The 19,918-nt window shown below is 39.5% G+C and overlaps 2 protein-coding genes across 2 annotated transcripts in view; one reads left to right on the forward strand and one right to left on the reverse strand.

Annotated features, from left to right (window-relative positions):
- The window catches only part of rbm28 (RNA binding motif protein 28), a 48,225-nt gene extending 30,105 nt beyond the window's left edge, over positions 1-18,120 (forward strand). The window contains exons 16-20 of the mRNA XM_061969555.1: positions 599-673; positions 770-854; positions 6,522-6,657; positions 8,546-8,660; positions 17,808-18,120. Coding sequence (XP_061825539.1) covers positions 599-673; positions 770-854; positions 6,522-6,657; positions 8,546-8,660; positions 17,808-17,945 — 549 coding nt within the window. The 3' untranslated portion in view covers positions 17,946-18,120. The remainder of the gene's footprint in view (positions 1-598; positions 674-769; positions 855-6,521; positions 6,658-8,545; positions 8,661-17,807) is intronic.
- A 14-nt stretch (positions 18,121-18,134) lies between these two features.
- On the reverse strand, positions 18,135-19,701 carry lepa (leptin a). The gene is made up of 2 exons (XM_061969557.2): positions 18,819-19,701; positions 18,135-18,742 (listed from the first exon to the last, which is right to left on the reverse strand). The coding sequence occupies exons 1-2, from the start codon at positions 18,969-18,971 to the stop codon at positions 18,410-18,412; spliced, it is 486 nt and encodes a 161-aa protein (XP_061825541.1). The 5' UTR covers positions 18,972-19,701; the 3' UTR covers positions 18,135-18,409.
- Between the last annotated feature and the right edge of the window lie 217 nt (positions 19,702-19,918).

Genomic DNA, 19,918 nt, shown 5'->3' on the forward strand with positions numbered 1-19,918 from the left:
AAAATCGGGAGGGTCGGCAAGTATGCAGCTGAGCCGCATCAGAGTGGTCAAAGAGCCGCATGCGGCTCCGGAGCCGCGGGTTGCTGACCCCTGGGTTAGGGTTATAATAATGCCGAATAAGGCATTAATAAGTATTTAATGACTAGTTAAGAGCCAATATGTTACTAATTTGCATATTAATAAGCAACTAATTAATGGTGAATATGTTCCCCATACTAAAGTGTTACCGTGTTTTTTTTACTGGTGCACAAAGTGATCCATGCATGAACATCACCTTGTTCAAACAACAAAACCAACACAGTGCATAAACTCACAACAAATTACACACCTGCAAATCAGTCAAATGTTGCCGTATCCGTAATACGCCGATAGGGAGAAGTTTGTATTTACACGATGAGTCGGGTGTGTCTTGACCTCCGCCGAACCCCTGAGGCCGACTCACAGAACCCCTAGGGTTCCTCGAACCCAGGTTAAGAACCACTGACTTAGATATAGGGTTTCACTATGTAAAGCGCTTTGAGTCACTAGAGAAAAGCGCTATATAAATACAATTCACAATTCACTAATTTCTACAATTGCATTTTGTGTCGCACTCTAGAGACCCATTGTCGAGTTTTCTCTAGAGGATTCCCGGAAGCTCAAAATAAAAGAAATGCGAAATCAAAAAAACAAGGTAGGCTTTTATCCATCTGCTTGTTTGTACGTTTGAAAGGTCCCTTTAACTTTGGATAATATCTAAACTGTTGTTTGTTTTCCTGCATGTTTTTAGTCTGAACAGTTTAAAAAACAGAGTGGCAAAGGCAGCACGGTGTCTCAGCCCCAGACAAGCAGAGACAGCAGAGGAAGCAAACCAGGTGATACTCAAATGTCCTCAATGCAGCAGACTGGAAAGATTCAATCTATAAATCATATATTTATCTAATGGGGCTTTTGTTTGGATGCACTGCAAAAAGTCAGTGTTCAAAAACAAGAAAAATGAGGGGTATTTTATTTGAACTAAGCAAAATTATCTGCCAATAGAACTTTCCAAAACAAGTAAAATTAGCTAACTTCAATGAACCCAAAAATATCTTAAAATAAGTATATTCTCACTAATAACAAGTGCACTTTTCTTGGTAGAAAAAAAAAGAGACCTTTTTGCTCAATATGTTGAAAAATATTGTTAAATGAAGTAAATGCTAGTGCCATTATCTTGACATAATGATATGCGCTTGGCATTACATTTCTTGAAACCAGCAAACTTATACTAAAACTAATTCATTGTTCTTAATGGAAAGGCAACAAGGCAACTGCTTGTTACTCTCAGGATCTCCTAGCCGCTCAGGCAAATCATATTGTCTAAAAATGCATTTTTCCATCGATAACATGACATCATCGCGCCAAGTGCGTGCCCTTTCAGTCGATTAGTGCGCATATATACAGCCCGGCCCCCGGCCAAAATGTTTTTAATTGTAATTTTGAAGAATTCATCTGAATGTGCATGAACTATTTCTGTTCTGTTCAAAATGTCACATGTTAAATGTTTAAATATTAACTGTCAGTTTACTGTACTGTGCCAACTGTACTACTATATGAGTACGTATTTTCTATTGTTTCATTGAAAATAAAACAGCAAAGTCCATTTGGCTGTCATCCGTTTTAATTATGAGACAAAATTGTGTCAAAGTCATGATTTTTTTTTTCATGCTTGAAATAAGAAATTATTACTTAAAAAAGTAGTTTTATACTTGTGAGTGTTGATGACACAGCTTTGCAACAGTTGATATTCTAGTTTCAAGCATGTTTTACTCAATTTAGGTCATCAAATCTCAGCAACATTCTGTAATATCTTACTGAGATCATTTAGGACCAAAACACTTAAAACAAGTAAAACACTCTAACATAAAATCTGCTAAGTGAGAATAATTATCTTATCAGACAGAAAATAAGCAAATATCACCCTTATTTGAGATATTTAATCTTACTGAGATTTCAGTTTTTGCAGTGTGCTTAGACACTGTACGGACAAAAGTACAGAGGCAATTTTTTCATCTTATTCCTTCCAACAATAAATCTTGGACATATAATTATCATTAGGGTTGTACGGTATACCGGTACTAGTATAGTATCACGGTACTAATTAATCAAAAACGGTACTATACTCTGTTTGAGAACTACTGGTTCACAATATTATTTTTTTAATTTTTTAACGGGCATGGCGGCGTGCCGTCACGTCATGCCGTCACGTCATGACATTGCCGGTTTTACGAGCAGGGGAGCATGTTCGGCAGCGCACAATCACAGAGTACTTACAAGCAGACAGTGTGAAGACAGAAAAGGGAGAATGGACGCATTTTGGCCTAAAAAGTAAAGATGAAGGTGAAGTTATAACACTGAAACACCCTCAGGAAGAGGTGCTTTAAGACAGCGAGCGAGCAGCTAACATCCATCCGCAGTCGGCAGTGTTTTAGCTACTTCTAAATCACTAATCCTCGCCTCCATGGTGACAAATAAAGTAAGTTTCTTACAAGTATCATCCCTGCAGGACGAGGAATGGCTAAACATGCTTCACTACACACCCTAGTAGGATACAATAGCTCACCGGCGTCACCGCTAACAAAAGATAGCGCTCCTGAATGTAAACAAATGCCATGGGTGGATCTACACCTGCCATCCACTGTAATGATACCAAGTACAAGAGCATATCGAGTCGATACTACTGTGATTACCGTATTTTCCGCACTATATGGCGCACCTAAAAACCTCCAATTTCCTCAAAAGAAGACAGTGCGCCTTATAATCCGGTGCGCCTTATATATGGACCAATATTGAGCCACAACAGGTCTCGCAACTACGATAACTACGCCGACTTCATTTTCCCCCTTCTACGGCTGCTTACCGTAGAAGAAGAACTTCTTCTTCTACGGGGGAAAATGAAGTCGGCGGCTGCTTACCGTAGTTGCGAGACCTAAACTTTATGTAAAGACCCAAAAATGGCTCCTATTAAGAGACAAGCTTACGTTTAAACTCAAGGCGATCAGTCACGCAGTAGAACACGGGAATAGAGCAGCAGCGAGAGAATTTAACATTAACGAATCAATGGTGCGGAAGTGGAGGAAGCAACATGATGACCTGCGCCAAGTAAAGAAGACTAAACAGAGTTTCCGAGGGAACAAAGCGAGGTGGCTGCAGTTGGAGGACAAACTGGAACAGTGGGTTGTTGAACAGAGAGCAGCAAGTAGAAGTGTCAGTACAATCACTATTTGTTTTGTTGACATTCCCTTTAGCGCAGCTCCATCTAATGGATGCATAACGTAACCGCAGCCTCTACTGTAGCGTCTATTCTATGCGCCTTATAATGCGGTGCGCCTTATATATGAACAACGTTTTAAAATAGGCCATTCATTGAGGGTGCGCCTTATAATCCGGTGCGCCTTATAGTGCGGAAAATACGGTATATCTATATTTTTTATCGTCACAAAATCTTTTTTCCTTTTTAAAAAATTCATATTATGTTTATAAACTCAGGAAATACGTCCCTGGACACATGAGGACTTTGAATATGACCAATGTATGATCCTGTAACTACCGGTACTTGGTATCGGATCGATACTTAAATTTGTGGTATCATCCAAAACTAATGTAAAGTATCAAACAACAGAAGAATAAGTGATTATTACATTTTAAAAGAAGTGTAGATTAGGGATGTCCCGATCCAGGTTTTTGCACTTACGATCCGATACCGATACTGACCGATACCGACCGATACTGGCCTATCCGAGCATGTATTAAAGTTTAAAGTTATTTAGCCTACTTAGTTGTCAGAATCATGTTGAAAAGGGTTTTAGTACCGGTACTCTTGATAACAACTAGCCAGCTGAATTAGGGGAGTTTGAATAATACACAATGGTTGGTAACAATAAACTGACCTGTTTATTCAAGGATAAACACAAAATAGACAAAATTATACATGACAAACAGAAATGGCATCATTGAAACTAGGGCTGGGCGATATGGCCTTTTTTTAATATTGCAATATTTTACGGCCATATTGCGATACACGATATATATCTCGATATTTTGCCTTAGCCTTGAATGAACACTTGATGCATATAATCACAGCAGTATGATGATTCTATGTGTTTTGATTGATTGAGACTTTTATTAGTAGGTTGCACAGTGAAGTACATATTCCGTACAATTGACCACTAAATGGTAACACCCCAATAAGTTTTTCAACTTGTTTAAGTCGGGGTCCACTTAAATTGATTCATGATACAGATATATACTATCAGATATATACTATCATCATAATACAGTCATCACACAAGATAATCACATTGAATTATTTACATTATTTATAAGCCAGGGTGTGGAGGGGGGCGCCGGATGTAAGTGTCAAAAAGACAGCCAAAAGAGTTTGATATGAGAATAAATCTAAAGTTAAAATATAGGGTAGAAATGCACCCATTTGCAGGAAATGTAGTCTTGATTTTCAAAATGTTCTTTCAAGGCTTGCATGTCTACATTAAAACATTCTTCTTCATACTGCGTTAATATATGCTACTTTTAAACTTTCATGCAGAGAAGGAAATCACAACTAAAAAAATCACTAATTTTTTCATACGGTGTTGATGTGGAAATGTTTGCCTCGGCATTTTGATGGTGTGGGCGTGTGGCACCGAATGGAGATAAGCGTCTCGACAGACGTTACAATATTTGAACAATGATGACGAAAACTGTTTTCTCTGTCGAAAATTGTTATGCGCTTATTTTTTATTTGATTATGTGCGTGGCATATAATTGCTATGAGCAGAGGACGTTTGAGCAGTGCGCAATTGCACAAGCGCGCACCTTAGAGAGAACGTTGGTCACACGGCTGCGCTAGCATCACAGCTAACGTTAGCCATGCTGCTACCTCTCTGCAAGGAGAGGATGTATACGTATATGACGTGACAATATGTGACGTGTTGTAAAAAGGTGCGCTTGCTGTCTTTGAGAGGGAGACACAGAAAAGAGTGAGAAGAGCCTGTAGTGCAATGCCAGCAGCTAAAAGCAACTGCGTGAGAATCCACAAACCTGTGGATGTGTTGAAGGTGTGCTGGAAAATGCGGAACGGAAATTAGGGAGCAGCAGAAAAGTGGAATGTATTATTTAAATAGGTGCGTTGGAAAACACGGAGCAGAGTTTTTTTTTAAACTGGATCTGGATCGGCATTTTCCCATGCCTTGCCGATACGCATTTTTTCGCAAATATCGGCGGCCGATCTGATCCAAATATCGGATCGGGACATCCCTAGTGTAGATAGAACATGTTAAAACAGAAAGTAAGCAGATATTAACAGTAAATGAACTAGTAGATTAATAATATTTGTTTACAGCTTGTCCATCATAATTTGGACAAAATAATAGAATGATAAATAACACAATATGTTACTGCATACGTCAGCAGACTAATTGGGGCCTTTGTTTGTTTACTTACTACTAAAAGACAAGTTGTCTAGTATGTTCACTATTTTATTTAAGGACTACATTATTTTTCGATTGCAGTAAGAAACATATGATTAATGTACCGTAAGATTTTTTGTTAAAATAAAGCAAATAACGCCATTTTTTGTGGTCCCCTTTATTTAGAAAAGTATCGAAATACACTTTGGTACCGTACCAAAATATTGGTATCGGGACTACCCTTGATGTTTGATCTTATTTAGGCAGCAAATGATGTTCTTATTGGTATATGGGCCAGCTATCCCAATACTTACAGTAAGTCTATATCAGGGGTCGGCAACCCAAAATGTTGAAAGAGCCATATTGGACCAAAAATACAAAAAAAAATCTGTCTGGAGCCGCAAAAAATTAAAAGCCATATTACATACAGATAGTGTGTCATGAGATATAAATTGAATTAAGAGGACTTAAAGGAAACTAAATGACCTCAAATATAGCTACAAATGAGGCATTATGATGCAATATGTACATATAGCTAGCCTAAATAGCATGTTAGCATCGATTAGCTCGCAGTCATGCAGTGACCAAATATGTCTGATTAGCATTCCAACAAGTCAATAACATCAACAAAACTCACCTTTCATGCACAACCTTAAAAGTTTGGTGGACAAAATGAGACAGAAAAAGAAGTGGCATAAAACACGTCCTAGAAAGTTATACATGTAAACAAACTACGGTGAGTTCAAGGACCGCCAAAATTAGTATGACAAAACGGCGCTCGCCAAATACTCGAATCAGTGAAGCATGTTTATTATAAACACTGTGCTTTATAACAATTAGGGAGGTTTGTGTCATGTTTGTCCTCCTACAGAAACCATATTAAAACAAAAAATAGATTGTTTTCCCCTCATCTTTTTCCATTTTTCATACATTTCTGAAAAAGCTCCAGAGAGCCACTAGGGCGGCGCTAAAGAGCCGCATGCGGCTCTAGAGCCGCGGGTTGCCGACCCCTGGTCTATATAGACCAATGTTACTCTCCTGACTAACTCTGGCAATGTTCCTGGTCCTCCTCAGTCAACTTTTTGTGTTCCTCAGCTCAATATGACAACCAAAGTTCCGGCAAACACAGCGGTTTCCAGACCAAGCCCGAGGTGGAGCACATCGATTTGGAGAATGGAAGGAAACGGAGGAAAGTTCTAGCGTTCCCTTCCCACCGTGGACCGAAGATCAGGTACAGCTGTGATATTTTTTTATGTAAATGTGTGCAGTGCATCCCCGCATATTCGTCATTTAGCATTTGGGTCCCATCAAATTTGGGAAAAAACCGTCAAAACATTACAGTAGTACCTCAACTTACAAGCTTAAAAATGAAACCAAGATCATGAAACACGAGCAAAAAAGTGAACTCACTGCACATTAAGAGGTCTAAAAGAAGCACTGAACTCAAAATCCATTTAATCAGTGCCTGCCCCACCCAAAACAGCACAACTTTAACATAAAAGGTGAAACAAACTTTTAAATAAGAAATCTTGTTTGAATACATACAATATATTGTATTACAGTAGTTTGATGTAACAATAATGTACTACATTTAACTTGGAGAGTAGACTTCTACAGTATCTCTTTCCATTTGCTACTGTGTCAAACACAACATCAGCAGCTTTTCCATAGTTTCATGGATACATGTCTGCCATTTAGGTATTATTCTAACATTCTTGGCCCGCATTAGACTCATTCTGCTTCAGTATGGTGCCGACCAGAAGTGATAACTGTGACTCTAATTTGTTCGACAAGTCTGCCACACGCTCTGTCACGTTTTTGATGATTTCTTTCTTTAGTTCATTGAATATCATTGAATGTCCTTCACACTCACTGTCTTCCTTCCTATGGTTGGAAAATAAAGTTATGTCCATCTTCAGCTATAAGTTAATGCTAGCGAGTGGGACCAGATGTTTTGGGCGGATTTTACTGGGTTTTATTTGCTACGCCGATTAATGGGGTGATGCTTGTAATTACATTTGTTTGCTTGCAACTGAAAGCATACACTAAAAGACAGCTCTTATCTCAAAAGACACTTTAGTGCACTCTTAAGTTGAGGTACCACTGTATTTAGTTAGTTTCATTGTCATCTCTCCATAGAGGTATTTTTTGCCACACATGTGTCCGTCACCATGAATTGGTAATCATTTTTAAGTATGTGTTTAGTAGGGGTGTAACGGTACACAAAAATTTCGGTTCGGTACGTACCTCGGTTTAGAGGTCACGGTTCGGTTCATTTTCGGTACAGTAAGAAAACAACAAAATATAAATGTTTTGGTTATTTATTTACCGTATTTTTCTGAGTATAAGTCGCTCCGTAGTATAAGTCGCACCGGCCGAAAATGCATAATAAAGAAGAAAAAAAACATATTAGTCGCATTTTTGGGGGAAATTTATTTGATAAAACCCAACACAAAGAATATACATTTGAAAGGCAATTTAAAATAAATAAAGAATAGTGAACAACAGGCTGAATAAGTGTACGTTATATGAGGCATAAATAACCAACTGAGAACGTGCCTGGTATGTTAACGTAACATATTATGGTAAGAGTCATTCAAATAACTATAACATATAGAACATGCTATGCGTTTACCAAACAATCTGTCACTCCTAATCGCTAAATCCCATGAAATCTTATACGTCTAGTCTCTTACGTGAATGAGATAAATAATATTATTTGATATTTTACGGTAATGTGTTAATAATTTCACATATAAGTCGCGCCTGAGTATACTATGAAACTATGAAAAAAAACTGCGACTTTTAGTCCGAAAAATATCGTACTAAATGTGTAAACAATGGCATAACATACATATACACACAGGGTCCATTGCCAGGGTTAATGTGGTCAACCTATATAAAATAAAAACTAAATAAGATAAGGCTCAGAATGGTTTCTTAACAAAACCTTTCCACATATAAAGTGCTTGTTTTGATTGATTGATTGAGACTTTTATTAGTAGATTGCACAGTACAGTACATATTCCGTACAATTGACCACTAAATGGTAACACCCCAATAAGGTTTTCACTGGGACGACCCGTTTACCATTTACTAACGGTGACTTCTTTTCTCAGGATGCGGGACAAAGGGAAGCAGAGGGCTCCGCCCCCCAAGAAAGCTCAGCAAGGAGGCGGAAGGAAGGAACGACAAAAACGACAAATGGAAAAGCCTACACGGCCAAGAAATCAGGTTAGTTTCCAGAATGTGTAGATAAAATAAAAATGTGTGTAAAAACTAGAAGACCGCGAAAAACAACAATAAGTTTACACTGGTAATCAATTTGTTTATATGATTTAAAGGGGAACATTATCACCAGACCTATGTAAGCGTCAATATATACCTTGATGTTGCAGAAAAAAGACCATATATTTTTTTAACCGATTTCCGAACTCTAAATGGGTGAATTTTGGCGAATTAAACGCCTTTCTATTATTCGCTCTCGGAGCGATGACGTCACAACGTGACGTCACATCGGGAAGCAATCCGCCATTTTCTCACTTTCGTCGGTGTGTTGTCAGAGGGTGTAACAACACGAACAGGGACGGATTCAAGTTGCACCAGTGGCCTAAAGATGCGAAAGTGGCAAGAAATTGGACGAAATTTGTTCAAAATACGAGGGTGTGGGGAAAGCCGACGAAATGGTCAGTTGTTTGTTCCGCACACTTTACCGACGAAAGCTATGCTATGACAGAGATGGCAAGAATGTGTGGATATCCTGCGATACTCAAAGCAGATGCATTTCCAACTTCCCTGGCCTGCTGACATCAACTCCAAAACTGGACAGATCAGCTTTCAGGAAAAGAGAGCGGATGAGGGTATGTCTACAGAATATATTAATTGATGAAAACTTTATTCATTACTCGCGGTTTTACCTAAATGATTATACATAAACTGTGTTTACCAATAATTTAGCTTAAAAACATTTATTTTTTTCAATCATTCGAGTCTTGTGTAATGCAGTATTTTGTGTCTATTTAGGTATGGTTAACCTGAGTGCTGAAATCGTGGAAATATATATGTTCTTAGCGCGCCTGAAATGGGCTGTCTGCACTCTCAAAGTGCATGTTGTTGCCAAATGTATTTCATATGCTGTAAACCTAGTTCATAGTTGTTAGTTTCTTTTAATGCCAAACAAACACATACCAATCGTTGGTTAGAAGGCGATCGCCGAATTCGTCCTCGCTTTCTCCCGTGTTGCTGGCTGTCGTGTCGTTTTCGTTGGTTTCGCTTGCATACGGTTCAAACCGATATGGCTCAATAGCTTCAGTTTCTTCTTCAATTTTGTTTTCGCTACCTGCCTCCACACTACAACCATCCGTTTCAATACATGCCTAATCTGTTGAATCGCTTAAGCCGCTGAAATCCGAGTCTGAATCCGAGCTAATGTCGCTATAGCTTGCTGTTCTATCCGCCATGTTTGTTTGTATTGGCATCACTGTGTGACGTCACAGGAAAATGGACGGGTGTATATAACGATGGTTAAAATCAGGCACTTTGAAGCTTTTTTTAGGGATATTGCGTGATGGGTAAAATTTTGAAAAAAACTTCGAAAAATAAAATAAGCCACTGGGAACTGATTTTTAATGGTTTTAACCCTTCTGAAATTGTGATAATGTTCCCCTTTAAAAGGCAAGTATAGTTGAGAAAACTATTTAAAGGGTTTGTTTACGACCTTTACGCAGATGCTTAGAGAGCGCTAACTTTCTAATGTATTTGAAGCATTATATCCCGCCCTCTTAAGGCTTTCAGCACGGAATGACATAACTACGCCTGAACGTAACACATGCATGCTCATTGGCTTTGTGTGTTGTCATCTAATGATTGTGATCTGGATGGCTAACATTAACTATCCTTGCTTGTATATTGTTTATTCTAGCATAACAACAACATGACTGCAAATTGTTTACTGCGTCTCTTGGACTGCTTTTGTGTATGTGCCGTAAGTGACGAGCTTGAACGCCAAACACATTCCTCGGGCTGACAAGCAGTTTTTATTCATTATAATTAGTAATTGTGAAAATTATAGACATTTTAAAAAAGTACAGTATTTTCCGGACCATAGGGCGCACCGCCGATGAATGGTCTATTTTTTTAAATGTTTTTTCATATACTAGACGCACTGGATTATACGGTGCATTAAATGTGTCATATTGGTATTATTTTTTTTCTAAATGTTAAAGACTTCATTGTGGTCTACATAACATGTGATGGTGGTTCTTTGGTCAAAATGTTGCATAGATGATGTTTTACACATCATCTTCAAGCCGCTTTCTGACAGTCGCTTCCGGATGCGCCGTTTTGTGGGCGGTCTTATTTACGTGGGTCACCTTCGACAGCGTCTTCTCCCCGTCATCTTTGTTGTAGCGGTGTAGCGTGCAAGGACGGGAGTAGAAGAAGTGTCAAAAGATGGAGCTAACTCTTTTAATAACATTCACACTTTACTTCAATCAATAACGGAGCAGCATCTCCTCATTTGGAAACAACAACACCAGAAATGTGTCCCGTGAAAAAACATCCGACCGGAACTCTAATCCTTCCTTCCTTGGGTAAATAAGGAATACGCCGGTATGTTTTAGCGCTTTCATGGCGAGTTAAATGACAAATATAAGTAAGAACTTTACACTACTTTGTATTAGAAATGGCAACAGCGGAGGATGAATGTCACATAACAAGAAGATAGAGAAAAAGAAGAAGCTTATCGACTACGGCGCAATTTTTCAGGACTTATGCAGATCCCAAATACAGATCAGCAGGTACCAGAAGGTAAGAAAAGTTGCTTTTGCATAATATTGCGAAACAAAACGCCAGATATGTCTTACCTTAAACACACACCATAATAATACTCGTATGTTTAATGCGCCGACAATCCATCATAGCTTACCAAAATCGTACTAAAACATTTTGATAGATTTTTGAGCGCCGTGTGTAATGTTCTATATTTTCAATGGAACATTTCAAGTGTGGAGTTTGCATGTTCTCCCCGTGACTGCGTGGGTTCCCTCCGGGTACTCCGGTTTCCTCCCACCTCCAAAAAACAAGCACCTGGGGATAGGTTGATTAGCAATACTAAATTGGCTCGAGTGTGTGAATGTGAGTGTGAAGGTTGTCTGTCTATCTGTGTTAGCCCTGTGATGAGGTGGCGACTTGTCCAGGGCGTACCCCGCCTTCCGCCCGAATGCAGCTGAGATAGGCTCCAGCACCCCCCGCCACCACAAAAGGGACAAGAGGTAGAAAATGGATGGATGGTGTTGTTTACTTGAGACCCATCATAGTGCAGCCTACACTTATCTCTTATGTTTGACTGCCATCTACTGGTCACACTTATCATTACACCATGTACCAAATAAAATAGCTTCGAGGTCGGTCAACCAAACTTATTCCTTACATTAAGCACACCGGGTTATAAGGCGCACTGTCGAGTTTTGCGAAAAAAAAAGGATTTTAAGTGCACCTTATAGTCCAGAAAATACAGTATATGTTTTACTAAACCATTAATGGTGACATTGCAAACAGCCTCTTTAAAGGCGTCGACTGTTTAATTTTGGTGTGAAGCTACAAAGCATCTGTATGCATAAATACGTCTCAATTATTCTACTTTAGTACCGTATTTTTCGGACTATAAGTGGCAATTTTTTTCATAGTTTGGCCGGGGGTGCGACTTATACTCAGGAGCGACTTATGTGTGAAATTATTAACACATTACCGTAAAATATCAAATAATCTTATATATCTCATTCACGTAAGAGACTAGACGTATAAGATTTCATGGGATTTAGCGATTAGGAGTGACAGATTGTTTGGTAAACGTATAGCATGTTCTGTATGTTATAGTTACCGTATTTTCCGCACTATAAGGCGCACCGGATTATTAGCCGCACCTTCAATGAATGGCATATTTCATAACTTTGTCCACCAATAAGCCGCCCCGGACTATAAGCCGCGCCTACGCTGCGCTAAAGGGAATGTCAAAAAACAGTCAGATAGGTCAGTCAAACTTTAATAATATATTGAAAACCAGCGTTCTAACAACTCTGTCCCAAAATGTACGCAAATGTGCAATCACAAACATAGTAAAATTCAAAATAGTGCAGAGCAATAGCAACATAATGTTGCTCGAACGTTAATGTCACAACACACAAAATAAACATAGCGCTCACTTTCTGAAGTTATTCTTCATTCGTAAATCCTTCGTCTTCGGTGTCCGAAGTGAAAAGTTGGGCAAATGTGAGATCCAAAATGGACGGTTCCGTCTCGTCGAAGTCATTGGAGTCAGTGTCACTGTTATCCAGCAGTTCTGTGAATCCTGCCTTCCGGAAAGCTCGGACCACAGTTGTGACCGAAATATCTGCCCAGGCATTTACGATCCACTGGCAGATGTTGGCGTCGTCTGGCGCTGCCTTTGTCTTAGTGAATGTGTGTTCGCCTTCTGTCATCCATTGTTCCCACGCAGTTAGCAGTCTAGCTTCGAATGCCCTGTTGACACCAATATGTAGCGGCTGGAGGTCTTTTGTCAATCCACCCGGAATGACGGCGAGTATTGAATTAAGCGCGTAAGCGTGTCTCTTAAAGTGATGTTATGAGCTAGCAAATATAACAACTACACTACCCAGCATGCAACGATAGTTACGAGCATGCGCGGTAGCCCTGAGAAGCGTTGTTGTATGCTGGGAGTTAGAATGTGGTTATGAGCACGCTGTGAGTAAACGTTGAGAACTCAGTTAACACGCCTCGTCTGCATTATTTATAATTAGACAGACAACACACTTAATAGGAGCCATTTTGGGGTCTTTACATAAACACACAAATGGAAATGAAACGTCACATATCCCAGCATGCACCGCGCGCTTCCTCGTCATCCACTGTTCCCACGCAGTTAGCAGTCTAGCTTCGAATGCCCTGTTGACACCAATATCTAGCGGCTGGAGGTCTTTTGTCAATCCACCCGGAATGACGGCGAGTATTGAATTAAGCGCGTAAGCGTGTCTCTCAATGTGATGTTATGAGCTAGCAAATATAACAACTACACTACCCAGCATGCAACGATAGTTACGAGCATGCGCGGTAGCCCTGAGAAGCGTTGTTGTATGCTGGGAGTTAGAATGTGGTTATGAGCACGCTGTGAGTAAACGTTGAGAACTCAGTTAACACGCCTCGTCTGCATTATTTATAATTAGACAGACAACACACTTAATAGGAGCCATTTTGGGGTCTTTACATAAACACACAAATGGAAATGAAACGTCACATATCCCAGCATGCACCGCGCGCTCCTTCTTCTTCCGGGGGCGGGTGGTTGCTTACAGTACAAGAAGAAGCGCTTCCTGTTCTATGGGGGCGGGTGCTTACCTTGGCGGTTGCTTGCGTAGAAGAAGAAGCGCTTCCTGCTCTACCGGGAAAAAAGATGGCGGCTGTTTACCGAAGTTGCGAGAACGAAACTTTATGAAAATGAATCTTAATATTTATCCATATATAAAGCGCACCGGGTTAAAAGCCGCACTGTCAGCTTTTGAGTAAATTTGTGGTTTTTAGGTGCGGCTAATGGTGCGGAAAATACGGTATTTGAATGACTCTTACTATAATATGTTACGTTAACATACCAGGCACGTTCTCAGTTGGTTATTTGTGTGTCATATAATGTACACTTATTCAGCCTGTTGTTCACTATTCTTATTTATTTTAAATTGCCTTTCAAATGTCTATTCTTGGTGTTGGGTTTTATCAAATACATTTCCCCCAAAAATGCGACTTATACTCCAGTGCGACTTATATGTGTTTTTTTCCTTCTTTATTATGCATTTTCGGCCGGTGCGACTTATACTCCGCAGCAACTTATACTCCGAAAAATACGGTACTAATAATTATGTTAATATCATTTTTTTATTAGATTGTGATAATTGAAGCACTTTAACAAATGATCACAATATAAATAATAATAATGGTTATTGTTTTTAGTCACTTTGAATTCTAGCCCACAACTTGTGTTTAAAGCAACTGGTGGTGCATTGATTAGTACATTTTTAAAAGTGTCATAATTCTTTGACATTCCTATAGGGTTGTACTGTATACCGGTACTAGTATAGTACAGCAATACTAATTAATCATATTCGGTACTATACCGCCTCTGAAAAGTACCGGTCCCCGCACCCCCTTTTTTTTAACGGGCATGATGGCGCGTCGTCACGTTGCGACATTGCTGGTTTTACGAGCAGAGTAGCATGTTCAGCAGCACACAATTGCGGAGTACTTACAAGCAGACACAGTATGTAGACAGAAAAGGGAGAACGGACCCATTTTGGCTTAAAAAGTAAAGATAAAGGTGAAGATGTAACACTGAAACGCCCTCAGGAAGAGGTGCTTTAAGACATGGCTAGCTAACTAGCAGCTAACGTCCATCCGCAGTCGGCAGTGTTTTAGCTACTTCTAAATCACTAATCCTTGTCTCCATGCCGACAAAGTACGTTTCTTACAAGTAACATTATCACTGCAGGACGAGGAATAGCTAAACATGCTTCACTACACACGAGAGCTCACCGGCGTCACAATGTAAACAAACACCATGGGTGGATCTACACCTGACATCCACTGTAATACCAAGTACAGGAGCGTATCTAAGTCGAGGGAGTCAATACTACTATGATTATATCAATATTTTTTACAAAATCGCCACAAAATCTTTTTTTTTCTTTTAAAAAAAAAAGTATATTATGTTTATAAACTCAGGAAATACGTCCCTGGACACATGAGGATTTTGAATATGACCAATGTATGATCCTGTAACTACTTGGTATCGGATCGATACCCAAATGTGTGGTATCATCCCAAAACTAATGTAAAGTATCAAACAACAGAAGAATAAGTGATTATTACATTTTAACAGAAGTGTAGATAGAACATGTTGAAAGAGAAAGTAAGCAGATATTAACAGTAAATGAACAAGAAGATTAATAATAATTACTTACAGTTTGTCCTTAATAATGTTGAAAAAATAATAGGTTGATAAATGACACAATATGTTACTAATTAGGAGTCTTTGTTTGTTTACTTACTACTAAAAGACAAGTTGTCTAGTATGTTCACTATTTTATTTATGGATAAAATTGTTCTTCGGTTGCAATAAGAAACAAAAGGTTATTTGTACCGTAAGATTTTTTGTTAAAAATAAAGCCAATAATGCCATTTTTTGTGGTGCCCTTTATTTAGAAAAGTATCGAAATACATTTTGGTACTGGTACAACCGTACATTCTTAATATTAGGGATGATGTTTGATAAGAAATTATCGAGTTCGAGCCTATTATCGAATCCTCTTATCGAACCGATTCCTTATCGATTCTCTTATGGAGTCCAGATAGGTTGTTGTATATGGAAAAAAACACAATATTTGGTTTAACAAATCACTTCACATTCTCTACTGCTCGCTACTATAGTATTACCATATCTGAGTTATTGTGCAGAAATGTGGGGAAATAACTACAAATGTGCGCTACATTCGTTAACTGTGTTACAAAAAAGATCAATTAGACTGATACATAATGTTGGATATAGAGAACATACAAAGACTTTATTTATTGAGTCAAAAATATTAAAGTTCGATGATTTGGTAAAATTGCAAACAGCTAAAATGATGTGGAATTAAATGATGGAATGGATGAAGTAAAGAAGTTAAACATTGTACTGATATGATCCAGTTTAAGAGGTTGTTCAAATGAATAGTGCTTACAAAGTACAAAGAAGAATTATGAGAAATACTTTCAACCTTATTGAAAATAAGATATTCTTCATCTCAGTATGTTAATAATGACTGAATTAATTAATTACATAATACAAAACTGTTGTATATACTAATTCACAGATATTTTATTATAAAAAGGTCAGTAAATGATGTATATATTTGTATGAAGGAGGAAAGGGGTAGGATTAAATAAGCTTTACTTCTTCCTACTCCTGTAAAGTGGCTTCACGGTGGCAGAGGGGTTAGTGCATCTGCCTCACAATACGAAGGTCCTGAGTAGTCTTGGGTTCAATCCCGGGCCCGGGATCTTTCTGTGTGGAGTTTGCATGTTCTCCCCGTGACTGCGTGGGTTCCCTCTGGGTACTCCGGCTTCCTCCCACTTCCAAAGACATGCACCTGGGGATAAGTTGATTGGCAACACTAAATTGGCCCTAGTGTGTGAATGTGAGTGTGAATGTTGTCTGTCTATCTGTGTTGGCCCTGCGATGAGGTGGCGACTTGTCCAGGGTGTACCCCGCCTTCCGCCCGATTGTAGCTGAGATAGGCTCCAGCGCCCCCCGCGACCCCAAAGGGAATAAGCGGTAGAAAAAAAAAAATGGATGGATGGATGGGAAAGGGGTAGGATTAAATAAGCTTTACTTCTTCCTACTCCTGTAAAGTGAAATGATATGAAACTGTGATGTATTATGATGTGGTCGAATCATGTTTTGTTTAGTTATGTTCTGTTAGTTTTGGACTTCCTTAGTTGTTTTGTGCACTTCGGGGGTTTGTTTTAGTCACCATGGTTACTTCTGATTTTCACCTGCCTTGTACGCGCACCTGTTGCTCATCAGAGACTCTATTTCAGCCTGCCTTTTCTGGTCACTCGTTGTGGCTTCATTGTTTGCATTTGCAACAGTTACGTTGGCATTCTGGTTTTCGAGCTCATGATTCCTGTGCTAAAGTTACCTTAGCTTCTAGTATTCCTGTGCTAAGTAAGTTTTTGCTTTAGCTTCTCGTGCGAACGGCGCACTTTCCTTTTGTTTCGTTCCTGTCTGTTGTAATGTGTATGATTCATGAGAAATAAATCATCTCCTACCTGCACGCTTTCGTCTGGAGCCGTCAGTTTTGCGTCCCGGGAGCGAACCGCAGCACGCTGCACCCCACCGTGACAAATGACTGAGCTACGTGACGTCATTTCTTGTGATGTCTCTCTCTTGCCGGGACGGGATTCGTTCCAAGGGATTCGAATAAAGAACCAACTCTTTTTCTTTACTATAGTGGTCTCGATAACGGGTACCGGTTCTCAAAAATGGATTTGAGTCCGAGGACTCGGTTCTTTTCTTATCGAACAACCGGGAAAACCGGGTTCGAACATTATCCCTACTTATTATCGATGCACGCTGGCCAACTTATTAGGCTTATAAGTGTCACAAATTGTGCTTTTCAACTGGTAACTCTTTTCAGTTTTGATTGAGGCATTCCTTTCTCAGTGTTTGTTACTGTGGTTGTAGTTAACAGTAGTGAGAGCTGTTATTGATATTTAACTATGTCACATTGCCTAATGAGATCAACCAGATATATTTGGTTATGTGCTTATTACTCTTATTGTTTTTTTTCCCCCCAGAATATTAAAGCTCCAAAGAAGCACCAGAGGAAAGGTTCAGACCGTTTTGACAGCCTTGTGGAGCAGTACAAGAAGAAACTTCTCTCAAAAACGGAGAAAAACTCTGGTATGAGAAATAACAAGTGGTTCGATAGTTAATTTAAACGCAACGTTTGTCGTCCGTACTTGAAGGCGACGTCAGTGATGCTTGATTTTAAATATGGTGTTAAACTTTACAATATGAAACCATGTTGTCCCACCACCAGCAAAGCAAACTCATTTTGATTTTACTTGTAAGCTTTTTATTAAATATATCAAAACAATTGGGTGTGCATTATTATCTATTATCTGTTTGTCTACAGTCATTTGAAAAACTCACTTTATGAAACATGTTTTTTTCCTTAAATAGTTATCAATACAGTGTTTATAAAAAAAATTCAGTACAAAAATATACAAAAGGCGCATTTAAAGGCTACAAACAGGAAGAGCTGTGTGTGAATCTGTGATCTTTCCCAGCACAGATGAGCATTTGGAATTTACTGCGACTGTCTTTGCAGAAAAAGTAAATACAATATATAAATAAATCTGAGCATTTAAATACGTGTGCATTAAAGATGAGCTTTTCAGCATTTCTCCAGCTGGTCCATGTTGTGCAGCAGCTGACCGAGGAGCTCCTTCACTCTCATGAGCGCCTCGATGCTTACGGTGAGGACGAAGGCTCGCTGACTCTGCAGCCGCTGCAGTGGACCGGACACTGACAGCTTGGGCTTGGAGTCGTTGCAGTGACCCCGCCTCCACTGCACCAGGTAACCCTTTAGGGACGAGATGTCCGTCTTGACCTGGGACACGTTCAGGGAGTCCGAGATGAGGTCGTTGTAGCCGTCCAAGAGCGCCACCACCGAGGAGAGCCCGTCCAGTTGGTCCGCAGGCGACGCCAGCGTCACGCCAGCAGGAGCCTGCGCCGAGATGGCAGCAATCAGTCAAGTTTGTCGCTTGATGTTTATTTAATGATGTTCATCCTGAGAGCGTTACCTGGATGTTTGTATTCAGCCTCACAACCAGCTGCTCGGCCATCCGCTTCACCTTGGATTTATTCCTCATGGCGTCCGTCGGCAGAGACACAGCTGTGGTCATGCTCAACACGTGGGAGAAGGACACCAGGAAGGCCAAGGTGACGTAGTCCATGTTTGCTCACTTTATTTTCTGAGAGAAACACAAACATTAGATAGGATGCATGTCCTTTTGTTTACTTCCCTTCATCCCACGTCTTCTCGTCACGTCCGCTCATTAACACAACGCTGTGTTTGCAAATAAAAGTCCAAAGTACAAAGATCATTACCTGTCTAAATGCAGACACTTGCTGAGGTCTTGCTATCCTGATTTGGATTGTACATAACCTTAGCACACAATGTATTACTGCAAAGTATTGTAGTTATTAATTATACTAATAATTGTACTATTATTTTAATTAGTCATCCCTCGCCATGCTGCGCTGCAAATATTGCGGTTTCATCACATTGCACATTTTCTTTTCTTTTTTTTAAAGCATATTCTACAACAATTGCGGTCAAAATTAAGCATGACCAAGCTTGCAAGTTGCTAAATGAGTTAAAAATAGTTGTACCGTATTTTTCGGAGTATAAGTCGCACCGGCCGAAAATAAAGAAGGAAAAAAACATATATAAGTCGCACTGGAGTATAAGTCGCATTTTTTGGCCCAAGAATAGACCCAAGAATTGACCCAAGAATAGACATTTGAAAGGCAATTTAAAATAAATAAAGAATAGTGAACAACAGGCTGAATAAGTGTACGTTATATGAGGCATAAATAACCAACTGAGAACGTGCCTGGTATGTTAACGTAACATATTATGGTAAGAGTCATTCAAATAACGATAACATATAGAACATGCTATACCAGGGGTCGGCAACCCGCGGCTCCGGAGCCGCATGCGGCTCTTTGATCACTCTGATGCGGCTCAGCAGCTTACTTGCTGAACCCCCCAATTTTCCCGTGAGACTTCCGGATTTCGGTGCCTCTCGCAGAAAACTCCCGGGATTAATTTTCATCGATTTTCACCCTCACGGGTATAGTAAGGGCGTGCCATGATGGTACAACATTTGTCGCCCTC

The sequence above is a fragment of the Nerophis lumbriciformis genome, linkage group LG10 (assembly GCF_033978685.3).
Source record: "Nerophis lumbriciformis linkage group LG10, RoL_Nlum_v2.1, whole genome shotgun sequence".
NCBI lineage: Eukaryota > Metazoa > Chordata > Actinopteri > Syngnathiformes > Syngnathidae > Nerophis > Nerophis lumbriciformis.

Coding starts and splice junctions, on each gene's coding strand:
- lepa (XM_061969557.2), bottom strand. CDS start 18,971: ATGGACTACGTCACCTTGGCCTTCCTGGTGTCCTTCTCCCACGTGTTG. Junction 18,743..18,818: donor GGCTGAATACAAACATCCAG/GTAACGCTCTCA, acceptor ATCTCGGCGCAG/GCTCCTGCTGGCGTGACGCT.